This window comes from Caloenas nicobarica, chromosome 14 (genome assembly GCF_036013445.1).
Source record: "Caloenas nicobarica isolate bCalNic1 chromosome 14, bCalNic1.hap1, whole genome shotgun sequence".
Taxonomy (NCBI): domain Eukaryota; kingdom Metazoa; phylum Chordata; class Aves; order Columbiformes; family Columbidae; genus Caloenas; species Caloenas nicobarica.
This window is the reverse complement of record NC_088258.1, coordinates 5,635,422-5,650,347: the sequence shown is the minus strand read 5'-3', so window position 1 is coordinate 5,650,347 and position 14,926 is coordinate 5,635,422. Positions and strand designations below refer to the sequence as shown.

The 14,926-nt window shown below is 54.1% G+C and overlaps 2 protein-coding genes across 3 annotated transcripts; both read right to left on the bottom strand.

Annotated features, from left to right (window-relative positions):
- Positions 1-658: 658 nt before the first annotated feature.
- Positions 659-6,868, bottom strand: TMEM184A (transmembrane protein 184A). The gene is made up of 9 exons (XM_065644914.1): positions 6,668-6,868; positions 5,197-5,418; positions 4,351-4,516; positions 3,453-3,543; positions 3,286-3,361; positions 2,597-2,688; positions 2,025-2,194; positions 1,728-1,925; positions 659-1,298 (listed from the first exon to the last, which is right to left on the bottom strand). Exons 1-9 carry the CDS (start codon positions 6,866-6,868, stop codon positions 1,048-1,050), a joined length of 1,467 nt encoding a protein of 488 aa, XP_065500986.1. The 3' UTR covers positions 659-1,047.
- A 3,188-nt stretch (positions 6,869-10,056) lies between these two features.
- Positions 10,057-14,168, bottom strand: PSMG3 (proteasome assembly chaperone 3). Of its 2 annotated transcripts, none has more exons than XM_065644832.1 (3): positions 13,958-14,168; positions 12,916-13,133; positions 10,057-10,607 (listed from the first exon to the last, which is right to left on the bottom strand). In XM_065644832.1, exons 2-3 carry the CDS (start codon positions 13,129-13,131, stop codon positions 10,455-10,457), a joined length of 369 nt encoding a protein of 122 aa, XP_065500904.1. In that variant the 5' UTR covers positions 13,132-13,133; positions 13,958-14,168; the 3' UTR covers positions 10,057-10,454. The 2 variants fall into 2 exon arrangements, with proteins under 2 accessions (XP_065500904.1, XP_065500905.1); XM_065644833.1 differs by lacking the exon at positions 13,958-14,168 and adding an exon at positions 13,760-13,898.
- Between the last annotated feature and the right edge of the window lie 758 nt (positions 14,169-14,926).

Genomic DNA, 14,926 nt, shown 5'->3' with positions numbered 1-14,926 from the left:
CTGCCAGCGGTCCTGCCGCGAGCAGCAGCAGCCCCCAGCTCCTCTCCATCCCCACCATTGTCACTGTCACCCAGCGGGACTCAGCTCCCTCCTGCCTTTCACAGGTCGAGCAAAGCCCAGGGATGGTAAATAGCGAGGAGTCAGGAAGAACAGACAGTTCCCAATAAGCACATTCCTACCCCCACCAGTCACAGTCTGGTTCCCTAATAAAGACTCTGATAAGGAAGCTGGAATCCCTTTCAACTTCTGATCCATTCAGAGATAAGTCGGTTTAGACGTAAACAAGCCCTTCTGTCACCGGCAGCTCTCTGAAATGCAGCTGCGAGACCCAGCATCAGCCCCGCGTGGGACCTCCCTGCTGCTCCCGCGGGAGTTACTCAGGCAGCTGCATGCCCATCTGGAGGGAGAAGAGCATGACTTACTCTTCCTCCCCAGTAAAGGTCTTCTGCACCACTCCGTAGGCTTTTCTGGGAGAAGATGTAAAAATAAGGAATGACGTCTTTCAACTGTTAGCGGGTTTTGAGGTGAAGTGAAGTCACCTTCCTGGGCTGGTTTTCTCCATGGGGCCTTTCGAGATAATTTTTTTTTTTTTTTCTCGCTCAAATTGGGAGAAACTAGAGCAGAACTGTGCTGAGAAAAGCATTTCTCTCAGGCCTCAGTGCTGCTTGGAGGTAAGAGGACGGCGAGGGCAGCTGGTCTGTCCTGCAGCCCGGTTCCCCTCCCTGGCTGGTGTCCCCCAGCGTGGGCAGGGACACGGGGGTGGCATCGAGACACTGGCTGTGAGGCAGCAGAGCCCACACAGCAATGCGGGGCTGCTTAGTCACAGGAGCAAAGTCAGCCCAGCCCTTAACACCTGTAGAGACGGGACAGCAGAAGCTGGCACTATTTGATTTAACCTTTCCCTGGGCTATTGCATCTTCCCTTCAAGAGACTGGCTTTTTGAGTTGAGTTCCTGACTTCTTGGTACTCAGAGTGTCTCAGCCTTGAGACAGTTCCCACTTGCATGGGTTTAAACCTCTCCAGTGTTACTGTCCCCTCTGGTGTCTCCTACAGCTCCTCGTCCGACACGATCAGCACTCTCTTCTCGATGTTTTTGCTCTTTCTGCTGCTCGGTCCCTCCACCTTGGAGGCTACATGCCCATTCTCCCCCGGCGCTTTGCGCTCTGCCTCCTGCATCGACTGCTGGGTGTACTGCTGGTACGCGGGCGAGAAGTTGTGGATCGCATCCTGCACGATGTCCTGGGGGCTTATGGTCTCCTTCAGCCCACTCGAGATGCTCTGCATCGGGGCAAGGTTTGCTGAAAAGCAAGGAGAGCGGGAGGGTGATGGGACATCAGTCAAGGAGCCCCAGCACTCCGAAACTGGAGGGACGCCTTTCCTTAGAAATTCAAAACCAGGGCCTCATTGTGGGCCACGTCAGCTTGCAGTGGTGAGTGCCAAGGGGAAAAAAGGCAACCCCAGCTCCATGTTTCAAAGAGGATGGAACCTCTCCAGCAGCATGTGCCTTAATACCACAATCCCCTAATTCTGCCCATCCACACCAAGGATTCTTCCTATCCACTTGCTGTGGCTTGTGGGTATCACGAGGGAAGACAGAGAAGGAACCCATGGAGCACAGGAGAAGAAAACTCTTCTCATGGGTTTTAGCATCCCATTGTTAATGCTATAAGGGCAGGTCTCCTCTTTCTTTATTCACCGATAAGGAAGGCAGAAGAGAAGAGAGTTACCTGTTGAGTTTTCTTTCTTTTCCCTGTACACCTGGCAGGTGAATGCGTAGCGCAGGGCAATGGAAGCAAAGAACATCTCAATGCAGGTGATGAAATTCTGGTAGCCGGCAGCCACCGTCCCAGCTCCCACTTCCTTCCCATCAATGATCTGAACTTCAGGGATCGCCCCACATTTCTCCAGGACTGCAAGCAGTGTCCCTGTGCAGGGGAAGGGAGAGGGATCAGCTCTGATCCTGCATCCCCAGGTCAGGTGGGGCTACAGGAGGAGAAGAACTGGGCATCTGTGATGGGACCCACCTTGCCAGAAGGAGAGGAAAATTACTGCCTTGATGGTGATGAACTTGAGGACTGGCTCAAACGGACGTAGCAGGTCCATGGTGGCGAAGTAGAAGAGGAAGAGGGCATAAAGCGCCAGGCTGACAGAGAAGTTGTAGATGATGGTAATGTAGAGGTAGCCGCTTTGGACACTGCAGGAGAAGAGAGAGCTGCTGCCCTGGGCTGCAGGACAAAAAGTGAGCGCAGTGGGGGCAGAAAAGGTTGAAATGGGGAGGGGAGACATGCGTAGCTGTGCCACAGGGGAGAGCACAGCCCCACCAGGGACGGTGAGGTGGGGAAAAGAGGGGGAAGGGGGCTGCTCTCAGCTTTTCTTCTGTTGGTCGATGTTTTTTTACTACAGCCCACAGGAGTTCGGTCCCTTTCTCATTTGGGGGGCAGTGAGTCTCCATTCCTAGGTGCTTTGGGCTCCTTATACTCTTGCTACCTGCAGAGCAGCTCCCCAGGGAGGGCTGGCAGGACACCCCATCCCTTGTGACAGAGCAGGGACCCATTCTGTCCCCTTCACCCTCCCCAGCCTGATCCAGCATCCTCACTTGAAGTCCCCGTCGTGGTACTTCCCAAATGCCTGCAGGATGATGGTGACGATGGCCATGAGGGGTTTCACGATGCAGAACTGCAGCGTAGCCTGCAGAGAGGAGAGACACGGTGCACCCCAGGCAGCAAGGACATCCCACCACCCCCTTGCAGCTCCTGCCACCCCCAGCCCCTCCGCATGAGCCAACCCCTCTGCTCCCAGGACAGAGACGCAGAGAGGGCAGTTCTCCACTGCAGGCGTGACCAGCACTGCGAGGTGAAATATGAACCAGCACGAGGTTTGCAGATGGGAGGGAGCAGGGCTCCCAAAAGGCAGCTCCTGAAATGCAGCATAGCCACTCTGAGAGGGGGGACTGGGTGGCTCGGGGACAGACCAGTGCCAGGATTCAGCCCTGGAGATTGAGAGAGCCGTCCAGCTCAGCTGGGACTGGGCAGAGATGGCAATCTGGGCTCTGCAGTGGGAGGAGACCCTGACTCAGCAGTGAGTCAGAGCAAGGACAGCGAGTGCGGCACCCTGCTGCTGGCCAGGTGCCGGAGCTGCCGCTCTCTGAGGAAAACAAAACCAAAAAGAGCATCTCAGGAGAGCAGCTCAGCAGAGACCTGTTGGCAGGGCAGCAGGGAAGGGACCTGCCACCCAGAGAGCCCCCTCAGAGGGGAGCAGAGCCGATGCGCTCCATTGGGTACCCACCTGCTTGCAGAAGCGCAGGAAGCCGATGGAGTAGGACATGCCCTGAAGGCAACAGGTCCCGTAAATGCAGCTGGATCTGGAAGCAGAAGCCGAGGAGATGCCATTGGGGCTGTTAAATGGGGAAAGCGGGCGGAGGGACGAGGAACTTGCGGAATGCTGGGACTTACGCAATGGGCTTCCCCCGGATCTCTGCCATGATGGTGCTCTCCCCTCCGAGGTACTCGAAGCAAAGGCTCAGGAAGCTGTAAATCACGAAAGCTGGCGAGGCAAGGGCAGACACGATCAGCAGGGCCGATGGAGAGGCAGGTGTGGGGTGGAGGTTATTACATTTCACATCCCTTGCCGCTCAGGTGCCTTCTCATCCACCCCAGCACAGCACCAGGATTTGGGACTCGGGTGGGTGGGAGCCCAGCGAGAGAAGCAGCAGGTCAAATGCCTCATGTGCAGAGGGTTTGTTGCGGGTGCAGCAGCTCCTCTGTGCACACACAGGCCCTGAGTGCCTGTGGCGGCAGTCGGACATCCCAGCAGTGCTGGTGGACACCCAGACAAGGCTAGGCAGGAGTGCGATGGGCAGAGACCATCTGCATGGAAGGACCTCAAAAATGCCAAGGGGCACTCCAAACCCAAAGTAATACACATATCCACATCCCTTCGTTCTCCAGGGGGAGGGCAACAAGGTGGAAGAGCAACCTCAACACTCACGAGCTTCCCCTGCGCCTCAAAACATCCCAACTCCCCAGCTTCTTAGGTAGGTCTGCCTTTAGAGAAGCTGCATTTCTATCACAAAGGCAGCCAGGAAACCTCTTTTCCCAGGAGCAGGACACTGTGGTCCCTCTGAGCCTGCAGGCAGGTGGCAGACAGGCACCAGCTGGTGTCTGCCCATGGGGCATCCCCTCCCTGCTGCTGATGGAGGAGGAGGGACAACTCCTGCACAGAGGAAGGGAGAGTGGGAAGTGAAAGAGATGGACATTCACCACTTTGTGCAATGCAGGACACTCCAGAGACAGGTGAGATGGGAGCCCTGCTTTGCCATCAGCCTCCCTGCCAAGGACAGGCCACGCTCACCTTCATAGCAGTCGCGCACCGAGTCGAAGTAGACGTAGTACTGGTGGCTGCCGAGGAGGAGGAGGCTGAGCCAGGAGTCGAAGGCATAGATGGGCACGATGAAGAGGATGCGGATGATGTAGCGCTGCTCCTTGGGGATGGTGTAATTCCTCAGGTGCATGTAGATCTGCAAAGTGCCCAGTGCAGAGCTGTGGCTGCCACCACTCGGGAGGGGAACCAGAGGTGCCCTCAGCCTGAGGGGCTGCAGAAGGCTTGTCCCATGTCATCCCTCCTCCCAGGGGTGAGAGCACTTCTGGCTTTCCACCACAGACCCATTGCCACGAACAGACACATGAGACAGGCTCCATCCCAGTCCCCAGGGCAATCCCTTCCACAAAAACACAAGGAAATTGGGTCCGTTCCACGGTGGTGTGTGAGGAGCATGCCCTCCTCCATGCCAGCCCCCATGGAGTCGTGTCCCAGTGCTCAGAGGCGCCAGCTTGCCCCGGGGCTGCCTTCAGCAGCACGGATCCATGCAGCACCCACAAACATGCCCACTGGCCATATGTTTCAGGGCAGCCAGTGATGTGCACCCCAAAGGCACAGACCCCGGGGTGTCAGAAGAGAAACCCCACTGGGCGTTGCCTATGGGTAGTGCCAATGTCCTGCAGCCTCTCCTGGCTCTGGCAGCCATCCGGGGAGTGTGTGGGCAAAGTCCACCCTTCCGAGCTGCCGACAGCTGAGATATCCCCTCCAGGCAGCAACAGGAGGAAATATGTATCCGGAGCTGAGTGATTTGCAATGAATCAATATGTTTGCCCTCGCGTTAACCCCAGCCCTGAGCCTCGTTTCTGCTCCAGCCCGTACCTGGTGGAAGGTGACGATGAGCGCTGACCACACGAAGATGCCAGAGATGACCTGTGCTGCCGTCGTGGTCAGGAAAAGCTGCCGGCCATCCTCAGAGTTGTTGTGGGCAGCCGTGAGCAGGGCGAGGGATGGGGATGGGGTAGCTGAGGCCAGTGTGGCTGCTGTGCCAGGCCCCGGGGTGCCGGATGGCGCGGCCGACAAGGCACGGGTGACATTGCTCATCTGCAGGAAGGGAGAGGCACGAGGAGTGGTGCAGGAAGGCAGGACCGGGGCAAGCTGGTGAAAGGGAAGGTCCCAGCAGGTTTCCCAGCCCACACAGCGTGACAAACCTCCTGTGAGGTTTATCTCCTCCCCAGGGTTTTTCCAGGGTGTCCTTCACCCAATCCAGCCTATTCACTGTGCTTGGATCTGCCTCTCCCAGGAGGAAAATGCAAAATGTCCTTCAAAGAGCAGGACCGCTTTTCTCTGATAAGGTGCACGTGGTTCTTGTGTCCCCAAAACACATGCTTCCCCTTCCCAGCCTTGCTCCTGCTTGTTTTCTCAGGGGTCACTATCCTTATTTGAAAGGGAAATATCTGCCTGCACTTGTGCCCACGAGTTCACACTTGTGGCTCAAGACCCATTCCCATCAAGAACCTGAGACTTCAGGGTTAAACTCATCCCTCACCCATGATAATAATGAGTCCCTTACCAAAGAGTCACCAGGACAATGATGTCCTCCTTGGACATCCTCTCTGTGGTCCCCCCCCAACATTTGGCTCCTTTGTTCATGTGTGGCCTGCCGGGGGCAAACCCCAGGGCTGCTGCATTTTGGGGATGCCGAAAGCTCTCGCACCTCCCCAGCAGGTCTGTCCCCCTCAAAGCCACAAGGCTCCGAGTGTTCCTGGCACAGAGGGTGGCTGGGGCGTATGGCACCGTGTACCCTGTGGCTCCAGACAGCAAGGACCAACCTAATAATATGCTTTTATTTATAGGGCAGCTTCATATCTCAAGGCCAACAGATGCATAAACCGCCATGCTTGGTCTTTCTTTCTGCTAATCTATGGAAAGCTGCTTTTTCCCCAAGTATAACAATAGCGTGGTTTTTGGTTTTTTTTAAGCAACCACCTGTGAGCAGAGCTCTAACAATATAGATTCTTCTCGGTGCATTGTTAATAAAGAAAGATTTTAGCTGCTGGGTAACTACTGCCTGGCGTAAAACTGTAAGCATGAACTGGTGAGAGGCAAGAAAACATCTGCCACAGATAAGAGTGGTAGGGAATGCCCTCAGTCCAATTAAACACAGAAAACAAACCAAAACAAGAGCTCACTCAGCAGCTTCCTCTCCTGCCCTATCCCCGAACGCCAACCTCGCAGGAGAGGAAACTCAGCTGGTGTCAGATCAACAGCCCTAAAAATACCTTCCCCCCCTCCGCCTGTAAGTGGAGATGCCCAGGGCCAGGCGTGCTGGCCGGGTCCCAGGAGCTCGTACCTGCGCCCGCGAGTGGGGAAGCGGAGCCGGGGACGGCACGGGGCAGAATGGGGCTGGTGGGGTTACCGAGGCAGCGGGGAGCCGGGTTTTTCCCCCTCGTGACCATCCCACGGCCCTGCCCCGCCAGCAGGAAGCAGGATCCCAGGGAGGGAGCTGGTCTTTGGACAGACCACGACGACGCAGGACCTGCCTTGTAAACATTAACAGGAGGCCAAAGATAGCTCATGGTGCAGGGAGGGAGGGGAGAACTCGGCTGTGCACCATTCCCCGCCACTCCTTGCTCTTTCTGGGGCTGCCCTGCTCCAGGCTGGGGCCATATGGATGCATTTGGCCACACTTTCCCTCTGCCCAAGCATCATGATAGGGAAGGATGCAGTCCAGCTTGCTTCCCAGCATACAGCGGAGAGCTGTACTCATCACTAGACCCACTTATTCTGTTTTTGACCCAGCGCTGTGCCATGGATGCTTGGCCCAGGACATCCCAATTCCTATTAGCTTTCCCAGCCTGGCTGCAGGCATCACGGTACGAGCACGGTGGCACCAGCAGCTGGTTCTGGCAGGCTCCCCGACATTGTCGCCCTCCAAACACGGCAGAGCAAGTCATTGAAAACAAAAGCCTCGGTGCCGCTCGAAGACAGGGCTCCCAGCTCCTGAGGTAATTAGATCCCGGCTGTGCAAGGTAGCCGGGCAATTCAATGCAGATACAGGGCCATTTGCTTCCAAAACAAAGGCGGCGAGGAGACACAAAGAATACTATGAGCTGCGAAACTCAGCTCCTGGATAGGACTGTGCCAGTGCCACATCCAGTCTGGCTGTTTTTAGACACCTTGCAGGTACTTGCCACACACAGTCTACCTGTTACACTCACTCCCTGGGATATTCGAGATGTTAAGTGAGCGTTGAGCAGAAAATAAACTGAGCAGTGACACCTGTGGTCAGGCAGGCCACCTGCAAACGGGGCTTTGCATTTTGCCAGGGATTCCCCTGCAACCACAGGTGAGAGCTGGGGCTCCCAGCTCACATCCCTCCCGGTGTCCTGAGACACCCGGGGACAAATCCCCAGCTCGGCAGCAGCCTCCACGGGGCTGGGGCGCTCAGAAAGGAGCGGTGAGCCCCCGCAGCCCCCCAGCAGTGCCTCTGTGGGGCTGGCTGTGTGCCCCGCTAAGTGGGGAGTGATCCCTGACTCCATCCCGGGAGGCGGAGCGGCCAAGCTCAGCCCCCCCAGCCCCGGAGACGCGCCTTTCCCCTACCTGCTTCCCGATAAAGCCGAGACACGGGAGTTATTCACCCTCTGTACGCCACCCCCATAGGACCCAGGAGGAAGTACCTCTAGCACACAGCTATAAATTGAGGCAGGGCAGCACCAAGCCCTCTTTAAAGCCCGTCCCGAGGGGCGTGTGACGCACGCTCAGGGCTCCAGCAGCAGCTTCTGCCCTCGCAGCAGCTCCCACGGGTGCTCAGGGCCGGTGGCTGAAGCAACCCCTGCTCTGTGGGGGCACCCCCGGCTGCTGCACCCCCAGGACCCCACTTACCCTGCGGGGCTCCTCCGGGAGCGGGTCTGGCTGCTGGGGACGCCTTCCTCCGCATCCCTTGCGCCCTCCTCCACCTGCACCCGTGGGAGACTCCTCCTCCGGGCACCCCCCCGGCCCTGCCCGCTCCCAATCGCCCTGCCCGCCCGCGGCAGCCGGAGCAGCAGGTCGGGCTTCGCCTCCTGCAGAAAAGCCACCCGACCCACCTTGCCAGTCCGCTGCGCTCGGCACCCACGCCCCGAAAGCAAACACGGGTGGAAAACCACGGTGCAGCCCGGCCGTGGGTGAGAGCTCTGCCTGGGTGGCAAAAGGCTGGTTTTCTTGCAATTGGGAATTCTTACCTGGAGGACAGCAATGACTAAAAGGCAGGCAGCGGGAGGGGGACCAGCAGACTTGTGCCCGTTTTTTGGGGCAGGCCTTTCCCTTGGTTTACTGCAGAGCAGAGAGGAGCAAAGTTGAAGGAGCGATTGCGCGGGGTCTAATTTATCGCTATGGAAAGGCAACAAGATATATCTGTCCAGGCTCTGAGCACCAAATGGGAGAGATCTCTACGTCTTTTCTCCACCTGCCACCCTGCGCAGGCCTGGTGGCACACAGAACCAGGAAATCAAGCTGGTTAACTTGTGGTTGGCTCTTAGGTAGCAACGCTCAGGTCTTCGGGGCATAGCAATGGTGTGCCACCATATCGCCACGGTGGAAGATACGATTTACATTCAATTCGCTAATTCATGTACGGTTTCCACAAGTTGCTGGAGTTATGGACACCATAAAAGCACCAGGATTTGGGAAATACATTGAATTTTGTGTTGGGAAAGAATCCTTACTAACAAACTAGGATCAACAGTAACAAGTTCCACATGCCTCTGTCAGCCCTCCTAGACCAAAAAAAAAAAGTGTAAAAGAGGGAAAATTTGGAGTTCTGGCAGATGCAAATCTTTGCTTTTTGGAAGCACAGTTTGGAAAATTATTTTTAGATGAAATTTCTTGTTAAGGGCAGCTGCAAGCCTGCAGTGTCTGGATGTACTTTTTTTAAAAAAAAGTTTCATTTCTTGTAATCCCTTAAATACTGTAAATAATCCTTACTTTAGAGAAAAGAGTCCTTTCGAAATGTGCTTTCTGCTTTTCTACTTGTAGGGGATTTTTTTAGCAACAGAAACAAAGCAGCAACTGGATCTATGTGGGGCAGGCACAGGGTCTGTGCTGATATCAATGGGCCTTAACACAGCGCAAGTCTCCCCTGCCCCAAATTCAAGACCCATCCTCTGCTCAGTCAAGTTCATCAGTGACAAAAGTCTGTAACAGCCCACTTAAAAATTTACTATGTGGTGTTGTTACAAGAAGAGGTAAAAACAAATGTGCTGTCCAAGCAAATGGCAGAATTTTGGCTATTAGGTATTGCAGCAACTCATATAACTTCACCCAACACTTTTTTTTTTTACAGACTCAGAAGAAACACCGCTGTGTACCCCCCAAACCCTCCTGTCCCCATGACTCCTGCGACAGGTACTCGTTGCAGGTGGCCCAAGCTATGTATGCGCCGCCTCTCTCACGTGCTGGTACCATGTAATCCATAAGCAGCTGTTATCTTGTCCTTTTCCTCACCACTGATTTGGGTTCCCATCTTCCACCCTGATGTCAACTTTCATGAAATTTGCAGAGCATAATTATCTATCCCTCTTTCGGAGTGAAAGTGGAAAATGAATGCAGACTGACATACGGACAAACGCAGTCATATAAGACTCATTTCCTTAAAAACAGGCAAGAAACTCTTTCCTATTATGCAATTGCTGTTGATTTGTTACTGAGGCTTGTATTTCAATTGAAGTGACTTTCACAGAGCAAAAAGGAAAACAGGTAAAATTAGATTCGTCAATGTTTCTTTTATTCACTCTGCACTGGGTGTTCCCCCTTTGCGGTTCAGCGTAGCTACAGAGCTTGGCATCTATTGCTGCTCAGGACATAAAACGCAGAGCAGCACCGTTTCCCAAACACACATCCCACCCAATGTGATAAAAATAATACTTCTCTTGTATGTTGAGGCAATTGTTCTTGTCTCATCACTGACTATATGGACTGCAAACCTGTCACAGTAACCAAACCCACAAATGTTCTACACAGTAGAGAAAAATTAATGAAATTCCTCAGCATGTCCAAAACCAGCACAAAGACATTCCATCATTTTCATTTCTTGTCCTTTTAAATAAGTGGTGATGACTCATGGACTCAAGATCATTTCCTTGAATCCAGATGGCACAACTTCACCACACTTGGCAACTTCGGATCACTTCCCGTAGAGCTTGTATTCCTTCCATGGTCTTGTCTTTTAAAGCCATGGCCAGAAGAACGGGTTTGTTCCCAGCTTCCTGAGACACGAATGCCACCAGGTTTTTGGCACAAACATGGACGAGGGGCTGAAAAGCAAAAATATACAGATGTACACTCTTACAGGTGGGAGAGCCCTCCCTCTTGAGTTAGGAGAGGAACAGTCCTGCAGTGACATGGAGCATGTCAAGAACTTGTCAATACTGGACTCGGAGCGAGTGTGCAGTTTGCTGAGCGGTTCCAGCGTGACTGGGAGCAGACAGTCAGTTTGGCTGGTCAGCACAGCCAAGCCACAGCACGGGGAACTTCAGAAAACACTTTCTCAATCAGCATAAAAGGGAAGAGTTTGGGCCCGTGAGTGACAGCCACCCAAACCACCCCAAAACAACTTAACCAGAGCTGCACTTGAATTGAGTTTTGTGCTGGTCTGGAAAACCTGGAAAGCTGGTGCAGAGATTCTTTCCTTCTGCTAAACCTCCCACCCAAACTACATCCCCAAATATCAAATTATGTGAAATGCCACCGATCAAAATGCCTCTATTTCCACCACAGCCAGATTTCTGAAGAAGTTTGCAAGTACAGCTTTCTTTTAAAAACTTGTTGCTGAAGAGGGTATGTTCTGTTGACAAGGTCTGGAAAAAACATGTTATTTTTGCAATTCCTAGAGACCGAAAAATGCTGTTATATACACAGTCTTCGCACGCCATGTGTAAAGACTTGGTTTTGATTTTAATAGAACAATGAAGAACAGAAATAAGTAGTGAGGCTGAAGGAGGGAGGAAAAGGGATATAATCTTCTTAATGAGGCTTCTTTAACAAGAACATGCAGCTCAGTTTCATTTACATTCACATTTGTGTATTTATCAGAAGGATGAGTTTGCTTGATTTTAGCTACCAGTGTGGTTTGGAAGTGTGCACCATCCCAAAGGGGGATGTTAACGGTCATAAGCAGGAAGGCAGCGAACTAGTGAAAGCCTTTTCTTAAAGTTTATATTGATTAAGCTGGTAAGATGCTTTAAAAATGCTATGTAACAAAGTAAACACAGGCACTTTCCATTTCTAAATAAAACACAAAACCAGCTTGGGGGTGGAGGTGGTCAGAATTACCAAACATCACACCAAGGAAAGCAAAGCATCTCACATCCAGAGAAGGAAAGCTATTGCTGAAGAACGAGAACTCCATATGGGGAAGCCACGCATAGAATCAGGAACTTGTGTTGCTGGAGTTTTTCTAGTTAAGGTTAGCAAGTAATATTTGATAGCTCCAACCCTGATGGAAAGCCTCATAATCTTGTAGCTCTGTAACTCTCTGTTTTAATGGTTGACTAGTTGACGCTTTGCGAAATAAATTTTCTTCTGCTTTCTCTCCAGCTTTGTGAAATGGTCGATAAAAACTCATTTTGTTGAGGCAAAACAAATTAAACTTTATCAAGGGTAGGTGCTGGCAGGCACACTTGGGAGAGAGCAACTAAAGTCCATTATGGGGCTGGCATAGAGTGGGGGTGTGGGGGCGAGAAAAGGGACTTGAAAAGTAAAACAAACTCACTGGAATAGGAACCAAAAAAAGGTTATCAAAGGCTTCATGTTTGATCTCGCAACCCTTAAATCAACAGGAGCTTTATCAAACCTTCCATAAACACGGCGAAGCAATCCATATCCTGTAGGACACAAAATAACAGATCCCCAAACCACTCAGAGTCAGTTAAAACTTTTAGGTCAAAAGGAGCAGATGAGCATGCATACTTTTCTGATAAACCTCTCTTCCCTCAGAAGAGATTTAAAAATTAACCTTACCCCTATGCAAACATCGCTTAACTGCTGTGATTCATCAACTCCCTGGCAACTTGCACAGCCCCACCTACCACATTTCCCCTTGTCCTCGCTGCCTGTACGCCTGCTCTCATAGAATCATATACTGTCCTGAGTTGGAAGGGACCCACAAGGATCATTGAGTCCAACTCCTGTCCCTGCACAGGACAACCCCACAGTTCACACCATGTGTCTGAGGATGTTGTCCAGTCTTTTCTTGAACACTGTCAGGCTTGGGGCCGTGACACCTCCCCGGGGAGCCTGTTCCAGTGTCCAGCACCCTCTGGGTGAAGAACCTTTTCCTAATGTCCAACCTGAACCTCCCCTGGCACATCTTCCTGCCATTCCCTCGGGTTCTGCCACTGGTCACTAAAGAGAAGAGTTTGGTGCCTGCCCCTCCTGCTCCCCTTGTGACAAAGCTGTAACTGCAATGAGGTCTCCTCTCAGTCTCTCCTCTTCTCCAGGCTGAACAAACCAAGTGACTTTAGCTGTTCCTCATACCGCTTCCCCTCCAAACCCCTCACCAACTTTGTAGCTTTCTTCTGGACGCCCTCTAGCAGCTTAATATCTTGCTGCACTCGCTCTCACCTCATCCTTGCCCAGCAGCACCTTTGTGGTGAGCGAGGGTCTGCCCACGCTGTCCCCGACCATGCTGGGGTCCACGTAGATGATTGTCCCCATCTTGCCGTACTGTGTGACCACCACGAGGATGGAGTTGGAGAAGGCCGTGCACACCACCTCGGTGGGGACCCCGCGGACCACCACCTCGCGCTGCTTGGACGTCACGATGGGACCCGCTTCCATTGCTGCGGAACAAGAACAATAAAACAACGACAGCAATAAAATAGCGTTAGATTAAAGACACAGACCGTGGGCTATAAAAAGCCCGGATCCTTCCCTTCGTTTGAAATACACACGTTGGTTTCAGGGCACAAAAGCATCCCGAGGTGTGTATTTGAGGGAACAGCATCGCACAGCCCCGACTGCGAGGGGAAATTTAACGGCCCCGCAGCACCGCCCTGCGCTCCCCCAGCAAGAATGACTGTAGAATAGGATAGATTCACAGAATCATTTCGGCTGGAAGAGACCCTCAGGATCATCGAGTCCAACCATAACCTAGCTCTGGCACTAAACCATGTCCCTAAGAATCTCGTCTAAACACCTTTTAAACCCCTCCAGGGATGGTGACTCCACCACTGCCCTGTTCCCACGCCTGACAACCCTTCCCGTGAACAGGTTTTCGTGCCGATCACTGTTTAACAGCGATCGCACCCACGGACCGGGCCGCCTCCGAGCCCAACCCGACCCGCCGCGCTCCCCCTCGCTGGCACCGAGGGGGCGACCCCCGCGCTCCCCCCCGCAGGCCCCGGCGCTCCCCGAGGGACTCGACGACCCGCGGGCCGAGGCTGCGGCGAGACCCCGCCGCCCCTACCCGCGCCCGGCGCCGCCGCCGCAGGCCCAGGCCCGCCCCGCCGCGGCGGAAGCGGCGCGTTTCCCCTCCCGCCGTCCGCCGGGCCGCGGCGCGGGGAGATGGCGCAGGGCGATGGCGCAGGGTGGCGGTGGGGCTGCCCCCCCCAGCGCCGCCATTACTCGCGCCCGGGAAGGCGCCGCATCCCGCGGCCGCGCTCACCGCAGGGGCTTATCGGCGGTCCCGGGACTGGGCTCTTTCCCCCGGCCCGGCCTCCTCGGGGGATGTCCCCCGCGTCGTTGGGGGATGTCACACGGCGTGTGCCCCTCTTCAGGCCCCTAAGAGGACGCGGCGAACCGGCGGCTGATAATCACAGAATCCCAGAATGTCAGGGGTTGGAAGGGACCTCGAAAGCTCACCCAGTGCAATCCCCCGCCGGAGCAGGAGCACCCAGATGAGGTTACACAGGAAGGTGTCCAGGCGGGTTGGAATGTCTGCAGAGAAGGAGACTCCACAACCTCCCTGGGCAGCCTGGGCCAGGCTCTGGCACCCTCACCGGGAACAAGTTTCTTCTCAAATTTCAGTGGAACCTCCTGTGTTCCAGTTTGCACCCATTGCCCCTTGTCCTATCATGGTTGTCACCGAGCAGAGCCTGGCTCCATCCTCCTGACACTCACCCCTTCCATATTGATCCCCATGAATGAGTCACCCCTCAGTCTCCTCCAAGCTCAAGAGCCCCAGCTCCTCAGCCTTTCCTCACACGGGAGATGCTCCACTCCCTTCAGCATCTTTGTGGCTGCGCTGGACTCTCTCCAGCAGTTCCCTGTCCTTCTGGAACTGAGGGGCCCAGAACTGGACACAATATTCCAGATGCGGCCTCACCAGGGCAGAGTAGAGGGAAAGGAGAACCTCTCTCGACCTGCTAACCACCCCCCTTCTAATCCCCCCCAGGATGCCATTGGCCTTCTTTCCCTTCAAAATAAGCCAGCCTCGCACCTCGCTGCCCATGGCACAAGGAGTGGCATGTCTGGCACCGAGATGTTCCATGTGCGGTCCAGGTGCTTCTTGAGCCAAGCATGGGGCTTGGGGAATGGGGGAAGCTGCTCAGGGCTGCTGTAATGGGAGAGAAGGACATCTGCGTCACGAGTGCAAAAAGAAATGTTTATGTCCCACAGGCAATATGTGCAAACA

Bases quoted from the DNA above. Each gene is read 5' to 3' on its own strand.
- TMEM184A (XM_065644914.1), bottom strand. From the start codon at position 6,868: ATGTTTACAAGGCAGGTCCTGCGTCGTCGTGGTCTGTCCAAAGACCAG. The intron at 2,689-3,285 runs GTGGGTACCCAA...TCCTCTCTGCAG, and splicing joins TCCTGCGCTTCTGCAAGCAG to GCTACGCTGCAGTTCTGCAT. The intron at 1,926-2,024 runs GTGGGTCCCATC...TCCCCTGCACAG, and splicing joins TTTCCTCTCCTTCTGGCAAG to GGACACTGCTTGCAGTCCTG.
- PSMG3 (XM_065644832.1), bottom strand. From the start codon at position 13,131: ATGGAAGCGGGTCCCATCGTGACGTCCAAGCAGCGCGAGGTGGTGGTC. The intron at 10,608-12,915 runs GTGAGAGCGAGT...TTTGCTTTTCAG, and splicing joins TGCTGCTGGGCAAGGATGAG to CCCCTCGTCCATGTTTGTGC.